General features: G+C 40.6%; 1 protein-coding gene across 3 annotated transcripts in view; it reads right to left on the minus strand.

Annotated features, from left to right (window-relative positions):
* Positions 1-20471, minus strand: part of baiap2l1b (BAR/IMD domain containing adaptor protein 2 like 1b) — a 104923-nt gene that overhangs the window by 51635 nt on the left and 32817 nt on the right. For all 3 annotated transcript variants that reach the window (XM_034189589.1, XM_034189588.1, XM_034189590.1), the window contains exons 4-6: positions 12896-12957; positions 10939-11010; positions 8125-8259 (exon numbers count right to left, since the gene is read on the minus strand). In XM_034189589.1, coding sequence (XP_034045480.1) covers positions 8125-8259; positions 10939-11010; positions 12896-12957 — 269 coding nt within the window. The remainder of the gene's footprint in view (positions 1-8124; positions 8260-10938; positions 11011-12895; positions 12958-20471) is intronic.

Below are 20471 nucleotides of genomic sequence, written 5' to 3' on the forward strand. Positions count from 1 at the left end.
AGTGGGTTCTGAACAGTGAGACTGTCATCCCCACTGAGGTCCTTACCCTGGGTCTCCTGAACATCAGATCACTGTCCTCGAAATCATTGTTGATTAATGATTTAATCATGGATCATCATTTAGATATGATTGGCTTATGTGAAACCTGGCTCAAACCCACAACTCTCCTTCCTCTGAATGAGGCCTGCCCACCAGTGTACACATTTAGTCACGTGTCTCGTGGTGTGAAGCAAGGCGGGGGGGTGGCTTTTATTTACAAATCTAGGTTTTCTTTATTAGTTGTTGGGGGTCACAAATATAATTCCTTTGAGCAACTGACTCTCCATTATGCCCGTGATGCTAAGTACTGTCAGGGTCATAAAACTGGAGCTCAGCTATGTTATTTTGTCACTGTTTATAGGCCCCCTGGCCCATATTTGGACTTCTTAGATGAATTTGGGGCGTTCATCTCTAGTTTGTCAACTAGTGCAGATAACATTTTGATTATTGGTGACTATAACATTCATATACACTCAACAAAAATATAAACGCAACACTTTTGGTTTTGCTCCCATTTTGTATGAGATGAACTCAAAGATCTAAAACTTTTTCCACATACACAATATCACCATTTCCCTCAAATATTGTCCACAAACCAGTCTAAATCTGTGATAGTGAGCACTTCTCCTTTGCTGAGATAATCCATCCCACCTCACAGGTGTGCCATATCAAGATGCTGATTAGACACCATGATTAGTGCACAGGTGTGCCTTAGACTGCCCACAATAAATTATAAACATGCACTACTGGCCACGAAGCAGACCTACTACTCTGATTTGATCAGTAAAAACAAACATAACTCAAAGTTTTTGTTTGACACGGTCGCATTTCTTATTCACGGGCAGCCACCTGTTAGTCATTCTCCCTTTTCAGCACGGGCTTTCTTGGATTATTTTGAGAAGAAAATAGAAGATATTAGGCTGAGCATATCTCAGCATGCCTTGGCCCAGCCATTAAAACCTGCTATGGAGGTGGGCGCTACCATTGAGGTGTTACCTAGATTGACAGAATTTAATAGTATTTCATTGGGCGTGCTGATGAAACTTGTGGCATCTACAAAAAGCACAATCTGTTTATTTGATCCCATACCAACGAAATTGTTTAAGGACCTGTGGCCCACTCTTGGGCCGACTGTGCTGGAAATTATTAATCTGTCATTAACCTCTGGATCTGTTCCGAAATGTTTTAAGTGATTAAACCATTACTTAAGAAATCTAATCTTGACCCTAGTGCAGGGGTGGCCAAGGTCGGTCCTCATAAGCCACATTCCTGACACTCTTAGTTGTCTCCCTGCTCCAACACACCTGAATCCAATGAAAGACTTGTTATCAGACTTTTAATGAGCCTTTCATTGGATTCAGGTGTGTTGGAGGAGGGAGACAACTAAGAGTGTCAGGAATGTGGCAGCTTGTAGACCACCTTATTGAGAATGATCTTTTTGAGCCACTGCAGTCTGCTTTTAGGAAATATCACTCCACAGAGACAGCGCTCACTAAAGTAGTGAATGATTTTCTGCGAGCAATGCACTCAAATATCACTATGGTTTTGGTGTTGTTAGATCTCAGTGCTGCATTTGATACTGTGGATCATCATATTTTGCTCAATAGGTTGGAGAATTTTTTTGAGATTACTGGAAGTGCCCTTGCCTGGTTGACATCATATCTGTAAAGTCGTTCTCAATGTGTCTTGTATAATGTCACTACCTCTGACCTTGCTGACATGAGATTTGGGGTTCCACGGGGATCTGTTTTAAGCCCCTTGCTTTTCTCCCTGTATGTGGCACCCCTTGGGCGTATACTGCAGAGTTTTGGGATTGCCTTTCATTGTAATGCTGATGATACTCAATTGTACATGCCGATAACTGCGGGAAATCTCACTCCCATAAAATCCCTGGAGGACTGTCTTCTATCAATGAGAAGTTGGATGTCTAGTAACTTCCTACTTTTAAACTTTGATAAGACTGAAACGATGGTTCTTGGTCCAGCAAGACATCAGCATCAGTTTGACCAGCTGGCGCTCAGCCTGGGTTATTGTGTCATACATCATACGGACAAAATGAGGAACCTTGGGGTAATTTTTGATCCCACGTTGTCTTTTGACCTCCACATCAGGGATGTTACTAGGACTGCTTTTTTCCATCTGAGAAATATAGCGAGGATCCGCCCCATCCTGTCCATGGCTGATGCTGAGACCCTGATTCATGCTTTTGTTTCTTCTAGACTAGATTATTGTAATGTTCTATTTTCAGGGTTACCACAGTCCAGCATTAGGGGTCTTCAGCTAGTTCAGAACGCTGCCGCCAGACGTCTGACACGTAGCAGAAGGTCTGAACATATCACACCCATTTTGGCATCTTTGCATTGGCTCCCTGTCTCTGTGAGAGCAGATTTTAAGGTTTTGCTATTGACTTATAAGGTTGTTCATGAACTGGCGCCATCTTATTTGGCTGATCTGCTGGAACTCTATGTGCCGGCCCGGGCTTTGCGGTCGCAGGATGTGGGACTTCTGTGTTCCCAGGGTGAAGAAGAAGTCAGCAGGTCAAAGAGCCTTTTCGTATCGTGCACCCACCCTGTGGAACAGTCTTCCTGCGACCGTGAGGCAGTCTGAGTCCGTGGACATTTTTAGGTCAAGACGCAAAACCTATTTTTATTCTCTTTCTTATGGATAGTTTTTATTATTATTTGTTTTATTCTTTTACTTCTGTTTTTATTTATGTATTTGATTTTTTTTCATTTTTAATTATTTATTCAATTTTATGTTGACTTGTTTTATGTAAGGCGCCTTGAGACAGCTTTTGCTGTGATTTGGCGCATTAAAACTAATTAAATTAATTAAATTAATTCTCTTTGATGCTTAAACTTACTGGGAAATGAATTATGGGTTACGTTATGCTAAGTCCATTTATGAACTTAACTGTAGAGATGGTACAAATTTTAATTCTGGCTCCAGTATGGAATTCCATTTTTCAACAATAAATGAGATTTGACAAGACAAATAGACAAAGCCCACCTTGACAAATGATGAGGGCGTACTGATTCTTCTTCTAAAAAAACCAAGAACAACAACAAAAAGGAATATACAAAAGAATCATCTTAAGTCAGTTTGGGCCACTCATCAGGAAGTACAGTGCATCCAGACATTTTGTAATCTTTTTGTAATCTTAGAATGGAGTAAATTAATTTTTCCCCTCAAAATTCTAGTCACAACACCCCATAATGACAACATGATTTTTTTAATTGTTAAAAAATGTATTAAAAATACAAAAACAAAACAAAACAAAATAACCGTAAGAAATGATGTACATAAGTATTCACACCCTTTGCTCAATACTTTGTTGATGCACCACAACAAGTCTTCTTGAATATGATGCCACAAGCTTAGCAAACCTATCTTTGGGGAGTTCTGCCCATTCCTCTTTCCAGCACCTCTGAAGTTCCATTAGGTTGGATGGGGAGCATCCGTGCACAGCCACTTTGAGATCTCTCCAGATGTCCAATTGGGTTCAGGTCTTGGCTCTGGCTGGGCCACTCAACTCAAGGACATGAGTTTGGACATGTCCAGCTTCCACAATTTCACTGATACTTACTGGACTGGTAAGCATTGAAAGCCGAGATAGACATGTCCAAACTTGTCCTCTGACACGCCGAAACGGAGGTGTTCCTTTGTCTCGCTTCCAAAGCGAATCGATGGTGATGCGCGAAGCCTCCGCGCGGCTTTCCATGACAAAATCTCTTGTTAAAAGTGAAATCTGCCGGAAAATGGCTGATGTCCAGCTCTTGTGATAACCAGAGAAAGAGCACACGATGGTCTCGTATCCACAGAGCCATCCGTTTAGAAATGGTCCGGTGGCTTGTGCTGCGTCATCGCAGCTCGGAGCGTGGCATGCCGAGCGTCCTTAAAGGGGTCCTTCAAGCTGTACTAACAGACCTTATTCTCTGTGAAGCCCGTAAAATTTTCACAGAAAGCCAGATAAATTTTTCGGATGGTTTCCAGGTGCCAGTCTCTAACAGCTTCTGAAAAAATTCTGATGGAAAAAAAGTCCTTTTCATTCCGCCATTTCCAGACAATGAAAATCCGACGAGGGGGCGGGACCACACCTTCCCAAGGCGTGCTCACAGGCGAATGATGTCACCGACAGGCGTGGGAAAACTCACGCATGCGCACGAGGGTTCAAGCATGTCTGACGTAAAAACATATGAATGAAATCCATATAGTTTTTTAAAAAAATAAAAAGGACCGTTACTTTATTGACAGACCTCGTATTTCTAGTTATTCATGATAAAGTTAATGTTTAAACTATAAAATTTCAAACCTTATTTCCAGGGCTACTTCACAGGGTGCTGTTGTTCTACGATCATCCACAGTTCAAAAAAGTGCAAAAATAGGATGAAACAGCTTAATCCAGCTTGTTTCCTGCAGGCTGGTTTATAAAGTGCAGATCTGGCAACCCGTGCAAATATGAAAGAAAGGAGTTGCACCCTTGACCAGACATGATCGAGCTGTTCGGCGTTAAATTTTTACCCCGATGGAACACAGTCAAACATGTTTCAAGCCGTAGTCACTACGAATACCCTGTTTAAAGAACTTCGAACATGACTGAAGCCATGAATACCCGGAAGTTACCACATACTGTCAACGATTTTGAGATCTGGGATGAAATTTTTTGAACAGTTCAAAAACTGGATCCTGATTTCAAATCTGGTGCAGATGATGGCTGTAACTACTACATATACAAAGTTTAAGATTGGCAAAGATGGATCAAGAAGTTACTATGATCCTTCAAAACGTGCCCGGATTTGCTATTCGGGATTAAACAGGATGGAACGGCACTCTGTGGAATAGCCCTGTTACATTTGCTTGTCATAAGGCTTTGATAACAAAATGTTAGGAATCAATAACATTTATATATCAGCAAATCAATCTGTATCATAAATTTTTCCTCCCTAATATCAGATCCCCCCCCCCCCCCCCAAAAAAAAACATAAGCTTGATAGAATCACTTGCACTAAGAACTAATGAGACATTAGAGGGCAGAATTGCATAACAGTGGACTATAATTGTTACAAGTTGGCAAAAAATGTGTGAAAAGCTATTTTTATACCAAAACACACTCACTTCATCATTTTAAATCTGTCAACACTGCAGCATGCCACATAACGACAAACATAACGACAAATAAACCACAGGTCTTCATACAACAAGACTGAGCTTGTGCTGGTTGAAAGTGAAGTTGAACTTTTTTTGAAACATTTTTTAACCAGGGGTTTGACAGTTCTGACAGCTCTCCTGCTACAAATTATTTTTTTTTAGTTCCTTGCATTAAAGTTTCTCCTCAGAATCATCTACCTCTTTAACATCTTACAGCTAAGAACAGACAAAGTTTGCCTTCTAGCACCTTGTCTGTCAGGTGACTAATTCCTAATACAACTCATGGGCAGATGAGAGATGCAGAAGAAACTAAAAAATGTAGCGGAGAAATAACTGAAGGCCACAATTAACATTTTTGTTAAGTAATTCATGAGAAATTGAAAACTATCATAATCCTAAAGTGGTGTAATGCAGTTTTGAATTTAGTGTCTCCCCATAATGTTTGGTGTCTCTCTGTGTGTGTGGCGTGTGTGGTGTGTGTTTGGTGGGGGGGTGGGTGACAGTATAAACAAAATATTTTAAACATTCATAAACATGCAGGCAAACATCCTGCCTGACTGGATCAATGGCAAGTTAGGATGCTGGTGTGTCGTCACAGCCACAGCTTTGAGATTAAGCTCAATTTTCAGTTTGTGTTAGGGTGTGGTGGTAACATGCGATAAGAATTTAAGGTAGCTCCAAAAACTTTAAGGTCAACTCCTTAATGATGGTGTTGACACACAAGTATAGCTGCAGGAACTCTGGCATAAGTCACGGTTAATGTCTTAACTTGTGTCAGGGTCACAGACACAGATTCCATGCAGTCTCACAACAAATTTCTAGACAGAACATTTACACATTTAAAACTCGATCATGAAGAAAAGATGTGAGGACTCAGTGGCTAGCGCACTGGTCTTCTGTGCAGAAAGTCATCGGGTTGAGTCCCGGCTGGGACCGGCACCCAACAACCTCCTTCTGCCCACTGAGCAGTAAAAAGCACACCTTACTAATAGTTGGGGAAGGTATACATTGGCAAGGAAACGACCTGGCCACACTACCTCATCATGCCGTGGCCCCACACGTGCAATTCTAACTAGCACATCCCTGAAGCTCAGTAAAAAGCGTATGGGATTCACTCTTTTCTTTTTATCATGAAGAATATTCTTTTTGGCTGCTTCTGTCAGAAAATTATGAAACAATTTTCCCAAACCTTGCTGAAAATGGGCCTCAAATGACCCAGATGATCTTATACTCACATATTAGACTTTAATAGCTTGCAGGGTGAGTGGGTAGATCCAGGGGAGCCTTCAACAAATTGTTGTTGTCTTTCTGTTGGGGGCTTAGTTATGGGTCTGAATTGTTTATGCCATTCTTCTCACTTATAACCTTGTAGTTTTGTGTGGGGGGCCTGGACATGGGTGAGGGAAACCCCGTCAAGTAGCTGGGGGTGGGGATTTGAGGGAGTGTCCTGACTGGGTGGTCTATGCTGCTTGGGCTTGGCCACAGGTGTGCGCTCTCTGCAACCTTGTCGATTTGCTGGATTCAACTGGTGATACTTGCGGAAGTACAGTGTGTGCAGGGGTGCCTTCCTCAGGCTTGTGGCCCCTGTGGTGCATGGAACTGTGCCACTGCAGTGCAGAGGTTCCCCCTCCCCATCCCCTGGACTGGGATGGCTCTCCTTCACTCCAGGAGCCTTTTGTGGATGTGCCTGGAGAAAGGGTCAGTGATGAAGCCTGGGGCACTTCTGCACTCTTCGCCTTTAGTGGCTGGCCCTGGTGTTGCAAGTGGCTGTTTTTCATGCATTTCTGGGGCTCCTTTGGTTCGATAGGACATTGTGCCCTGGGTATTGTTGCCATTTGTGTGCTTGGTTGCATTACCACTGTTTGACTAAAAGATTCTTCTCTTTGATTCATGGGAGGGACTCTTTTCTGATGTAAAGGATGGGCACAAACAATTCTCTGCTTTTGGATCTTCTGGTGACTTCATAAGGATAATACAAATCAATATGACTGAGTGCTCAGTATTCATCTGTGCTGGCTAAAATCATTTCAATTTTTAGTTGGCTTTCTGTATTTCTCTGTGATAAATGATGCCTCCCCTTTAACCTTACATGCATTCTTAATCCCCACAGCCAGTCTCTGCAATTATTGACCCAAATCAACTTTTATGTCACATGAAGATGAGTTAAAAATAGCCAGGCTCCACAGGCAGTGCAACACTGCCAACAGTTCTTGAATGACTTTAGTGGCTGCTGGTCCACATTAATACAAAATTTACAGTTCTACCATTGATTTATGATGTATGCCCCAACCTACTTTGCTGATCTTTTACAGCTGCACAAACCTTCTCGTCAACTATGATGATAAACTGTAGCTTTGTCCAATAAAAAAATGTGATGTTAACTTGATTGTGAATTGAGGAGCCCTTTAATGCAGATGGCAACTGTAGACTAAAATTAAATAGTGCTGTACATGGACTTCCCAGTGGGACTGGAGTCAGGCTACAAACACAGAGACCTGGGTTTGATTTTCAGTCATGTTACCTCTCTATGTCCTTGAACAAGACACTTCATCTGCATCATTGAAGCATCAGCATCACTGGGCCTCAGGGCCTGTATAGGACTATGTGTACATCATGTGTAAGAAACAACAACAACAACAAAAATATTGTTTGTATCCTTTTGCATGTCTGCCCAGTTTTGTTAGTGTGTATGTATGTGGAGAATGGCTACAAGCATGCGAGTGTGCTTAATCAAACACAAATGGACATAAAAACAAACATTCTTTCGACCTATTTTCGACTGTTTGTTGTGGACAGAGCAGACACCTGACAAACATACTGTTACACTGGCTTAAGGTTTGCATATGAATGTGTGTCTGTGCAACATGTCTGTGAAACAGGACCTATGTACAACATGGGTCAGTCGTCTAGAGGGAACATCTATGTCATGTAACTCACCTCAGTCTCCTTGTTCTCGTACTTGTTCGCGTTCTTGCCTTGGCTTTTTCTCCTCAATTTTTTGAGGTCTGACCGAGACCTCTCAAAAGAGTCCTGCTTCATTTTGTGCTCCATCTGGTACCTTTTAAATGTGGCCTTGGGAAGAGGAAAGAGTCGTAAGAATGCTGAAATTCCAAACTGAGGTCTGTCAATGAGATTGGGAAATGTATTTGTACTGCCTGGTACATGATAAACATAAAATGGTCGTAAAACGATTAAATCCAACCAGAATGTGTTATAGTTGCAGGAGACCAATACTTAATGTAGGCAGAATTTAGTGCAACCTTATAAACAGTGAACTTGGTCTATACCAATAAGGCTGACTGAGTGTTATCTTTTTCCTGAATTTAATATAAAAATGACATGTTAATATTTGATAATTGGTAACAGGGTGCTTAACTGCCATTTACAAGCCCTCTTGAAAACCTAGTAGATGAGACCTGCTGATGAACTGGATTTTCTGCTTCTCAACTACAGACAATATGTTGTCAGTAGTTGTACCATATATGGTTTATTACTGTTAATGCTGATAATGTCAGAAAAGACCGTTATACTTCACAAGCCTAGAGGTGAGACAGAAGAAAATTATCAATCCCACTTGGTTTCTGCCTTTTGATACAATTTGTTACTTTTTACGTACAATGTCAAATCTTAAATTGTGGAACAAGTTGTCCATGTATGATATCAGGTTGTCAGTGGAGAAAAACACAGACTGACTGTTTCATATCACTGACAGCCTCTTCTAAAACACCAGAACAGATTAATGTAATTTAAAAGGGTCAATTGATGGCTGCTATTTTCTCAAACAACAGCTCAGTTAAAAAAAATAAAAAACAAACAAACAAACAAATCAGCTCATGCTCAGAGATCAAATGAATTAAATGGACTCTGGCCAGAAAACACTGAACATTTATCAAACCTAATGCTGAATGTAAACTGTGTTTTATAAACTAGATTTTGGCGAGTGAGTATCAGATGTTTGATTATTCATTTAACCCAAAATAGAGTAATCAATCTGGTTGTTAAGCTCTGACGGAACACATCGTGATAAATCTGTTTCCGGGTCCAATGACCTGCAAGTTTACAATTAAAGTTACGTCTGTATGATCCTTTTAAGAATCTACAGTTTAAGTTTGTTAATAAAAAATTATTTACTACAATAAACAGGACGTTAAAGTGCAAACTTCACTTTCCCCCCGAACGACATGAACAGGAAGCGATCGCAGCTCACAGCAACTCCCATTGAAAATAACAGCAAAACGACCTGAGCTTCTGGCATTTTTACATAAAACAAAAGCAATAACAATGTCTAAAAACCCAGTTAATATATCCAGGAGAGTTTTAGGCACAATATACAAAGAGTTTTATGTTGCGATGTTAATGCTGTTGTCCGTTGCAATGGTTTAAGTGCAGCCTGATCAGAGCGTCTCAGTGCAGTTCTCAATGTTAATGACAGTGGGCCTTTTTTGTTTGGAGCCAGAAGTTGAAAATCACATGATGCGTTACATCACACTTAACAACCAGATAATGGAAGCATTTGTCAGCTGCAGCACTTATCACCAATCCATCTTCCTGTTCAAAAAATGATACAAAAAGAAAAAAAAAAAGGTATTCTTTAAAGGAGTGGAGATAGCGTGACCACTGGACTTTCTGGTAAGTCAGAACAGCTGTTTAGATTTTATTTTCCGCTCTGTGCGTCCATCACCTCACTGTCTGATTGGCTGCACGTCACATTCAGCAGGCTGGGTGCTTGTTTGTGGTCGGAGGACACCACACACACTGATATTGGGCCAAGACAATCCAACATCTTAAATATCCCCGATTTGCAATCGGAGTGCCCCTGACATCCTTCTGAGCAGATCAGAGCGCTCTTAACATACCACACACGGCAGGAATATTTGATAAGATTATCTTTAGCGTCATCAAGATTGTTGGGGCGTCCTTAAGATTGTCCTAATAGTTTTGATTGTGTTGAATGTTTTAAATGTTTGGTCTCCAAAGTAAAAGGTCAAACAAGGTCAATGTCCACTGGATTCTATGACATGTGACATATGTTACCCCGTAACAAGATAACTAAGCATGATACATGGTCCAAACTATTCCTTTTTAAAACCCTGTTAACTCAACTAATAATGTGCATCATTTTTACCAAAATTGGAGCAACTTTAATTTTTGACCCCTGTACACACTGAAACTGACCTTTGTCACCATTTTTGCTGTTTTTACCCCATAACTCCTGATCATTCAGTCACAGTTCGTTGCTACATCTACAAGTGCAAGTTAAATCTCTACCATGTAAAGCGAAAGCCATACATCAACAACATCCAGAAATGCTGCCACGTTTTCTGGGCCCGAGCTCATTTGAAATGGACAGACGCAAAGTGGAAAAGTGTGCTGTGATCTGATGAGTCCACATTTCAAATTGTTTTTGGAAATCATGGATGTCGCGTCCTCCGGACAAAAGAGGAAAAAGACCATCCAGATTGTTACCAGCGCAAAGTTGAAAAGCCAGCATCTGTGATGGTATGGGGGGCAACGCCAAAAATGGTTGTAAATATCGCACACTCAAGGCTTTACAAAACTGACATATCAAAGCTTCCCCATCTGTCTCTGGAGTCAAATAATAAATATAAATTACACAATGCACCACCAGCAACAGGTTTTTTAGAATTGAAATCTGTGTTGTTATGAGGAGGATGGAGCTGCTGCTGCCACATAATGACTCAAACGTACAAGTACGAGCATGCGCACTGCAGGAACACATACACAACTCACCGTCATGTATTTGACATCCATGTCCGTCTTTCTCTCCAGCTCAGATACGATGTCCCTGTGGAACCTTTTAAACTTTAGGGGTGTGTGTGTGTGTGTGTGGGTGGGGGTTGAGGAAACAAAGGAGAAGTTGATGATTACAAATTTGATGCAACATTTTCATGTTACAGGTCTTCAGCTTCACTGTCAACAGCAAAGAGATTACACAGCCGGTCTCAAAAACACAAGTGCTCATTTAGAGTGTATCTGTGCATGTGTGTGGGGGTGAGAGCCAAGGTCGAGCTCCTCAGTGAGTCAGAGGCAAAGCGTGGGAATGCCCACAGATTTCTGCTCCGTTTCCAACTCTCGCCATCATTAGTGCGAGGGTGTTGAAGTGCTCACATCGCCACGGCTGCGTCGTCATGCAGCACCTGTGCCCACGTGGGACAAAACAATGCCCTGGACGACCCCGTTAATAGACTATAAACAGATGACCACAAACATCTCGTCATACACATGCATTCAGTGAGCAACAGGCTTTCTTCCAGCTCCTCCCACCTGTTATTTATCCTCAGTTCAATTAACGTTGTCCCTCATCAACTCGACTACATTTAAAAACGTCAATACCCTGACAGATGTTGGTAGCTACAATGTGATGGAGTATCTCATAACTTCTCAAATCTAATCTTTATTTTTTTGTTTGTTTTCCTTATGCATCAAGTTCATTTAACAATTTAAGATGCAGAACTAATTTCTTTTTGGTTCTACAATTTTATCGGGAGTCAGATTGGAACATGCTTGGAAGACTTTCTTGATGTTACTGTACATGGCGAAATGACATGGTGGCTTTGAACTCCAAACCTACTTGCTGGGAGGCAAGCTAACAATAAAATAACTGAATCCTTTTATATCAAATTAGACCTTGACCTCTTATATTGAATATGGAGCAATTTGAATCAAAATAAAATAACCTTTTCCTTCAAATCCATAGGACCCAAGCTACACAACAAGTATGATCAAAGTTGGAGTAAATGCTCTTAAGATATTTGGTTAAAGTACGTATACATACATAGTAACAGAGACACCAAGGTGATCACAAGAGCATATACCTCTGGTGGCATCATGAGAAAGTACAAAACAAATTGGAAGTGGTCATGTAACTCTGTTTCTTTATACAACGGCACCTGTAAACTATGTGATATACCTAGAAACACTCACAGACTAGCCCTATCAGTTAAGCCTGTCATTAATAAACTATTACTATTATTCCATTTTTTCAAGAGTTTTTTTGACTTTCAAGTTCTTGTGGCTGTCACAAGAAGAATGCTAAAATTGACTATTAAGGTGAGGTCAGGTTAGGTCAGATCTATGATCATGCAATGGTGCTACGTAACACCTCATCTCTCACACTTGTGTGGTGTGGTAGACCATTAAGAGTATGATAAAAAAAAATGGTGCCAGTATCCCAGCATCAACAAGCTCTCAGTCACCTGTACTGTGGGACAGCCTAAACTTAGAGTACCAGCTGATGTTTTTCCAGAGCATGCCGAGACCTGCCTGCTCTCTCAGCTCAGAAACAAACATGTGCTGTTACACCTTAACACTTCACCTGTTTCATTTTCTGCCTGATTGTGAAACTACAAGAAATAGTGCCTGTATATGGAGAATGTGAAGTAAGGACAATTTCTAAAGAGTAAGACAGAAAAAACCTAAAACAAAACAAAACATAAAAAAACTGAAAAGTTAGTCTTATGCCTGTGCAATTGGAAAAAAAAATATCTGATCCATATTTTGATCTGATGGACAAACGACAAAGGATTTAGTGCCAACATCACACAAAATATAAAGAAATTTCACTGCATAGTTTATAAAGCCCTTCTCTGGACATACAGACACAGTTGTTTTGCACCGACAGAGGTTTCTTACCAAAACGTCATTTAAACACAAGCAAACAAATCATTAGTAATCATTTTGAGCTCACATTTTCCTCCAGCTCAAGATGGACCTTCCTGTGGACTTCTGAGATTTCCATCAAGACAGCACCTGCCAGACATAAAGGAAGATAGAAACTTTGCATGAATATCCATTAATGACAATGAAGACACACTGGGGTCATTCCGCATCAAATCACACAGTTTGAGAAAAATGTCCCAGGTTACCTTTATATATATATCTCACAGATGGTCCCAGACCAAGCCTTTATTGAAAACCCAAATTACAATATATATATATATATCTCACAGATGGTCCCAGACCAAACCTTTATTGAAAACCCAAATTACAATTGGGTAACGGGGAGCTGAAGCCTATCCCAGCAGTCACAGGACAAGAGGTGTTGTACATCCTGGACAGGAGGCCAGTTTATCGCAGGGCCATGTTTTCAAATTACAGCCCTTTCAGATTTTATTTAACACATTTTGTTTAACAAGTCTTTGGGTCCAAACTGTCACAGCTACTTTTAATACAGCATCATGTACAGCTCTGGAACATTGTGACGAGTGCCATTTTTTCCTGCAAAAAAACAAAACAAAAACAAACAGACAAACAAACAAACAAAAAACTCAACTCAAGTGAACCTTTTGTATTTTTTCTCCTACAAGACTGACTCATGGCCAAACACTCAAAACAAAATCTCCTTTAAGCACTAAAAATCACCCCCCCACCATGAAATTAATACATATTTTGTCATGTGTGTACAATAACATTATTAATGTCAGAATACGTATTTTGTGAACTGCACATAATTTTATATTTCTTTCAAATGACCTACTTTCATCTCCTTGTTTAACCACATGGCAGTTCACCACAATTTTAACTTTTTTTTTTTAACACTATGTATTTGTATACCGCTGAAGATGGTGTGACAAAAAAAACAAAAAACAAAAACAAAAACTATCATTTCTGAGCTTCTTTCTGGAGGACCATTAAATTCCTCCATCCACCCCTGAGGATTCTGAAAGGATACCCTGGGACTCTCTGGGTTATTTGTTGTGGAATGGCACTGTTTCGACTTAAATGTGGTCGTTTCCATGTTATGGAAGATCTTTTTTGTTCATATGCTGTGTACAACAGTAGCACAATGTGCAACTACACACGGAGAAATAAATGAATGTCACATGACATGACCGCGTGAAGCTGCAGTAAATACAGCCACTAAATGTCACAGCTACAGATTTTGTCACAAATGGATTTCAATCCATCTTCGGAATGAAAATAAATACAGATGCCAAGACCAGAAAAACAGCCCCACTTACCGTTCAGCTAATCAAAAAGAGGCCAGATGGCAGGCAGCCACATATTATCATGTTCTGTCTCTGCAAGTTGCTCTTAAGAGCAATCAATTTAGGATTACATCAGACAACAATTCTATGTATTATGTGGTTATTTCTTATAGTTAGTTATGCTCCCTATATTTATTTTTATTCCCATTAGCAAAGTATGAAGGTTGAGTGTGGCATGGAATGGAAACCACACATACTCCTGGTCAGAATTACTGGCACCCTTAGTTAGAACAGAATTTAAAATATGTTCAGAAATAAATACAAATTAATCAATTTTGTAAAATCAGAATATTGAATAAATGCCTAGAGTTATTGAACAACAAAAAGCTTTCATATACATAGTAGATAAAAAATAAAAAGATTACATTTTATAATATCCATCATTAAGAAACAGAATGGCACAATGTGGTAAATGTCTACAGTACACAACTCTCAAATTGTGAGAGACTATAAGACAGAAACCAGTGAGGGAAGCCACCAAGACATCCAAAACAACTTCGGCTTTTGTGGCTGTTGCACAATAACTGCACAAATCCCTGACAACCCTTCATTTGTCAACCAGTCTGATGTATGGCTGTTAGGTGTATATTCGTCAGTACTGGGAGAAAGGAAGTGCCCTTCCCCACAGTTTTTAACGCACCTTTGCTGCCCCACCTTGCATTATGGCGAGACCAGCTATTTCACTCAGCATGGTTCAAACAGTTCAACAGATAAAAGACCACAGATAGCATGAGCAATGCTCTGACACAACAGAGAAAAGTAGGACGAGAGCAAAGGTGTGGGGAGGATCAGAGGGTCGGGGAGAAATTCAGTGACAGCAGTGTATTGGGGACAGGTAGTGTGCTTGACGGTCAATTACAAGTGGTACAAATAGAAATAGTGTGAAACTGATTTATATGGCATTTATGATTATATTTATATGCTATTTGCGCAAGTTAATGTAGCCGTGTTTTTCATATGAAGAAATCGTCACTGCCCACATACTTCCATACGTCCTTCACACTGGCACATATGTTAAGCAACACATACACTTCAGGGCCCTCCACTGGCACAAAGGTTTCTGTCAAAATCAAACATGCCAATGGTTGCATTTCTATTTCTATGGCTGTATTTCAGCTGAAGTCATTCGTGGGTTTTTCTTTGCATCCCAAACAATTTTCCTGGCAGTTTTTGCTGAAATTTTTGTTGGTCTACCTGACTGTGGTTTGGTTCCAACAGAATCCCTCATTTTCCACTTCTTAATTACAGCGTGGACACTGTTGATTAGCATTCTCAGTCCCTTGGATATGTTTTTATATCCCTTTCCTGTTTTATACAGTTCAATTACCTTTTCTGACAATGCTTTTGCTTTCCCTATGACTGAAAAACCAGAAACTTCATTGCAGCAATGGATGAATGATGCAAGGGTCTGTCAGCAGCTCAGAAAACTCACTGACCTTTTATACACACACTGATAAGCAAACTGATCACAGGTGAAGATAATTACCTTTTGTAGCCATTCAAACCCATTTGTGTCAATTTGTGTAGATGTTATAAGGTACCAGCATAATTAAACTTCTGATCAGGGTCATTTGGTTAGTTTCCATTGTCAGTATGATTTAAAAGAGTAGACGCAGTTGTTTGACAATAAATGGCTTCACACAACCACTAGCCATGAGTGAAAAAAAACATTTTTGTGTTATCATTCATGTTCTCTGAAAAATGAACCAAACAAACAAAACAAATTCTGCCAGGGTTCTTTTCAGCACACCTGTATGTATGTACACACACACACACACACACACACACACTTCCGAAAATTTTGAACCATTCTTAAATCATCTTCATTGTGTCCCTTTTTTGTCATTTTATTTTGGTACTGGTCCATTTCCTCTGTATCTGTAAGCTTTCAGAAAATGTACACAAACATGGACAAAATAAAAGGACTGCATTTCAAGAGTTTTTTTTTTTTTTTTTTTTTTTAAATCAGAAATAGCTGCCCAAAGAGCTTTACAATGATGATTCAGTCTCTCTCTCTCTCTCTCACACACACACACACACACACACACACACACACACACACACACACACACACACACACACACACACACACACACACACAATGTCATGCAAAGAGCTTAACTGCTCACCAGGAGCACCTTGGAGATTACAGTATTTGCCCAAGGAACTTCTGTGATTTTCCTAAAAGGGAAATTAACCAAGGATCCTCTAGTCTGGAGCCCAGTGATTTACGTGAACTTGAAACAAAGTAAACACAGCATGGAGACAGAACGCTCTGCTCATATCAGTCTTTAAAACTGAACATAAATGAACACTGACACTAACAGACTGTTACAAGTACAAACTGATATAAGACGTCTTCCACATGTCACTGAAGGACACTGGCCTAGGAGTTAAAATGTAACCAAAATGGTCACACTAACCAAGCAGGAGTGAACGTCTGACACCTAAGCCCTCTTCTGCAGTCACCTTGCAGAACCTACCCCCAACGCCCACGCACAATTCTCAATACGTGCTGTGAAAAGGTCGGCAGGTGTGTCATGAAGCCCAAACCACAATAATACCTGACAGACTGGTTTGTTTCACAGCATCACACGAACACGCGTGAATAATAAAATCAATGCAAATGTGAAAAGCACATTCCTGTCTGTACATGTCAAAGCTTCACAGGAATCAATTTTCCTTTTACAAGCAGTTGAGATTTGTTGATTGTTGTTAGAGTTCATACAAAATGTTGCCTGGCAACATGTTTGCTCAACTGAGTAAGGTGCAAGAGAAAAGTGTGTCATGATGTAAGTACTACAGGAGCAACCCTCCACCATGAGCCAACAAAACTAAGTCCAAATACAACACAAAACAGACAGGCTGCCCAGAGCTGTGTTTACACAGCAAAATGTTTGTGGGTCTGGACTCACTTGTGGTGCAATTTACCATTAACCAGCATAGGGGTTAGATAAATTATTAAAAATTCAAAAAAATGTATGTTAAAAATGTAATTAAAAATGTATTTTTTTCCACAACAGAAGACCATTAGAAATTTAACATATGACACCAACTTTTTTCAGTTTCTCCATAAAAAAAAAAATACAACTACAGAACAGCAACAATAAAGACAAACATGTCCTTGGAGTGCTGTGTGTAGATGTTGACACAGAATATGTTTGATCTACTTGCTTGAATGATTTAAAAATCAGTTTTCCTTTGCCTGTGGCGAGATGTAAATCATACAAGCAAACATGCCATCCTTTGTTTTCTCAGGCAAAACAGTCAAAGTGGAAAAACATGCATCTGTAATGATTTCTGCTGTTCTTCCTGAGGAACTTTGCAAAAAGATAATAATAACACAAAATAATTTTTATTTTGTGTAATTAGATCGGGGCTGCAACTCATATTTCTTTCTTTCTTTCTTTTTTTTAAATCAACCAATCTACACTATAGAGTTTATAGTGTTTCCCCAAGAGTATTATAGGCCTGGCAGGCTAGGCCAATGAAAACCCCTGTCAGACCAGAAATATTTTGTTAATACGCCAATGAAAAATACCACCAAATATCTATTAATTTTGATGTCAATCATTTCAGTGCTTCTGCCATGCTTCAATTCTGGTATTCTCTCACACAATCTTCTGTGGAACAACTCATTTTTACAGTGATTTGACAGCACACTAAACTGCTCATAATATACGAGGTCTGTCAATAAAGTATAGGTCCTTTTTATTTTTTTCAGAAACTATATGGATTTCATTCATATGTTTTTACGTCAGACATGCTTGAACCCTCGTGCGCATGTGTGAGTTTTTCCACGCCTGTCAGAGACGTCATTCGCCTTTGAGCACTCCTTGTGGGAGGAGTCCTCCAGCCCCTCGTCGGAATTCCTTTGTCTGAGAAGTTGCTGAGAGACTGACGCTTTGTTTGATCAAAATTTTTTCTAAACCTGTGAGACACATCGAAGTGGACACGGTTCGAAAAATTTAAGCTGGTTTTTGGTGAAAATTTTAACAGCTGATGAGAGATTTTGAGGTGATACTGTCGCTTTAAGGACTTCCCACGGTGCGAGACATCGCGCAGCGCTCTCAGGTGCCGTCGTCAGCCTGTTTCAAGCTGAAAACCTCCACATTTCAGGCTCTATTGATCCAGGACGTCGTGAGAGAACAGAGAAGTTTCAGAAGAAGTCGGTTTCAGCATTTTATCCGGATATTCCACTGTTAAAGGAGATTTTTTTTAATGAAAGACGTGCGGACGGGTCCGCGCGTCGGGAATGCAGCCGGCGCGGTGCAGCGGCACAGGAAAAACACCTCCGTGTTGATAACCATTTGTAAAATCCAGGCTGCTTTTGATGGCTTTCAGTGGAGTGAGTATATGAGAAATTGTTTAACAGCTGGACATGTTCCAACTTGTCCTTAAGGCTTCCAACGGAGGTGTTTTTCCTGTGGCGGAGCGTCGCAGCGGCTGCGAGCCGACGCTGCAATCCGTCCGCACGTCTTTCATTAAAAAAAATCTCCTTTAACAGTGGAATATCCGGATAAAATGCTGAAACCGACTTCTTCTGAAACTTCTCTGTTCTCTCACGACATCCTGGATCAATAGAGCCTGAAATGTGGAGGTTTTCAGCTTGAAACAGGCTGACGACGGCGTCTGAGAGCGCTGCGCGGCGTCTTGCACCGTGGGAAGTCCTTAAAGCGACAGTATCACCTCAAAATCTCTCATCAGCTGTTAAACCTTTCACCGAAAACCAGCTTAATTTTTTGAACAGTGTCCACTTCGATGTGTCTCACAGGTTTAGAAAAAATTTTGATCAAACAAAGCGCCAGTCTCTCAGCAATTTCTCAGACAAAGGAATTCCAACGAGGGGCTGGACGACTCCTCCCACAAGGAGTGCTCACAGGCGAATGACGTCACCGACAGGCGTGGAAAAACTCACACATGCGCACGAGGGTTCAAGCATGTCTGACATAAAAACATATGAATGAAATCCATATAGTTTTTGAAAAAAATAAAAAGGACCTATACTTTATTGACAGCCCTCGTGTATATATATATATATATACATATATATATATATATATATATATATATATATATATATATACAGATAGATAGATAGATAGATAGTTTGTCTTACTGGTGGTCAGCTGACAGCAAACATGAAAAATATTAAAAACTCCCGCTGCTGTCAGTAGTTTGAGCTTTTAAAAGAAGGCATCAGACGTCAGACTCTCACACCTACTAAACAAATTCTGACTCCCAACAACATCCTATGACGTGTGAATTGATTACTTCATGAAGTGCTTGAAATACTACATTTTCTTGAAACTGAAGGAGCTCCCTTGAAATTGTTGTTCAGGCAATAGCCCAACAATCAAAGGCTTATCCGGGTTTGGGTCGCGCGGGCAACAGCTCCAGCAGGGGTCCCTAACTTTCCCTTTCCCAGGCCACATTAACCACCACTGACTGGGGGATCCCAACGCATTCCTAGGCCAGTGTGGAGATATACTCTCTCCACCTAGTCCCGAATCTTCCCCGGTGTCTCCTCCTCCCAGCTGGACGTGGCAAGAACACCTCTTCAGAGAGGTGTGCAGGAGGGATCCTTACCACATGCCCGAAGCACCACAGTTGACTCCTTTCAAGGAGAAGGAGCAGCAGCTCTCCTCCAAGCTCCTTACGAATGACTGAGCTTTTCACCCTATCTCTAAAGGAGACACCAGCCACCCTCCTGAGGAAACCCATTTTGGCTTCTTGGACCTGCGATCTAGTTCTTTTGGTCCATTTCAATTCATTTTGTTTATACAGTGCCAAATCACCACAAAAGCTGGTTCAAGGCGCTTCACACAAATAATATCTTGCCTTATCGTCATGACCAAACCCACATGACCACAGTTGAGAGTAGGAACGAAGATTGACTGGTAGATCGAGAGCTTTGCCTTTTGGCTCAGCTCCCTTTATGTCACAAGATTACAGTAAAGCGAATGTAATACCATCCCTGTTGCTGAGTTGATTCTCCGGCCAATCTCACACACCGTTGTCCCCTCACCAGTGAACAAGGCCCCGTGGTACTTTAACTCCTTCACTTGGGGCAAGACCTCATTCCCTACCTGGACAAGGCAATCTATCGGTTGTCTGAAAGTTTAGAAAACAATATCTGAAAATACTTTAGTTCCTTGCTGTGACTGAAGAAACACAGCTTTTTTGAAGAAGCCCCTCTGTGTGTGTCTGCTCCCAGCGTATTTTCTCAGCCAGAACCAGAGAACACTGGTGCTTTGTGCTACTACAAGAAAATTT

Source organism: Thalassophryne amazonica, chromosome 16 (genome assembly GCF_902500255.1).
Source record: "Thalassophryne amazonica chromosome 16, fThaAma1.1, whole genome shotgun sequence".
Taxonomy (NCBI): Eukaryota; Metazoa; Chordata; class Actinopteri; order Batrachoidiformes; family Batrachoididae; genus Thalassophryne; species Thalassophryne amazonica.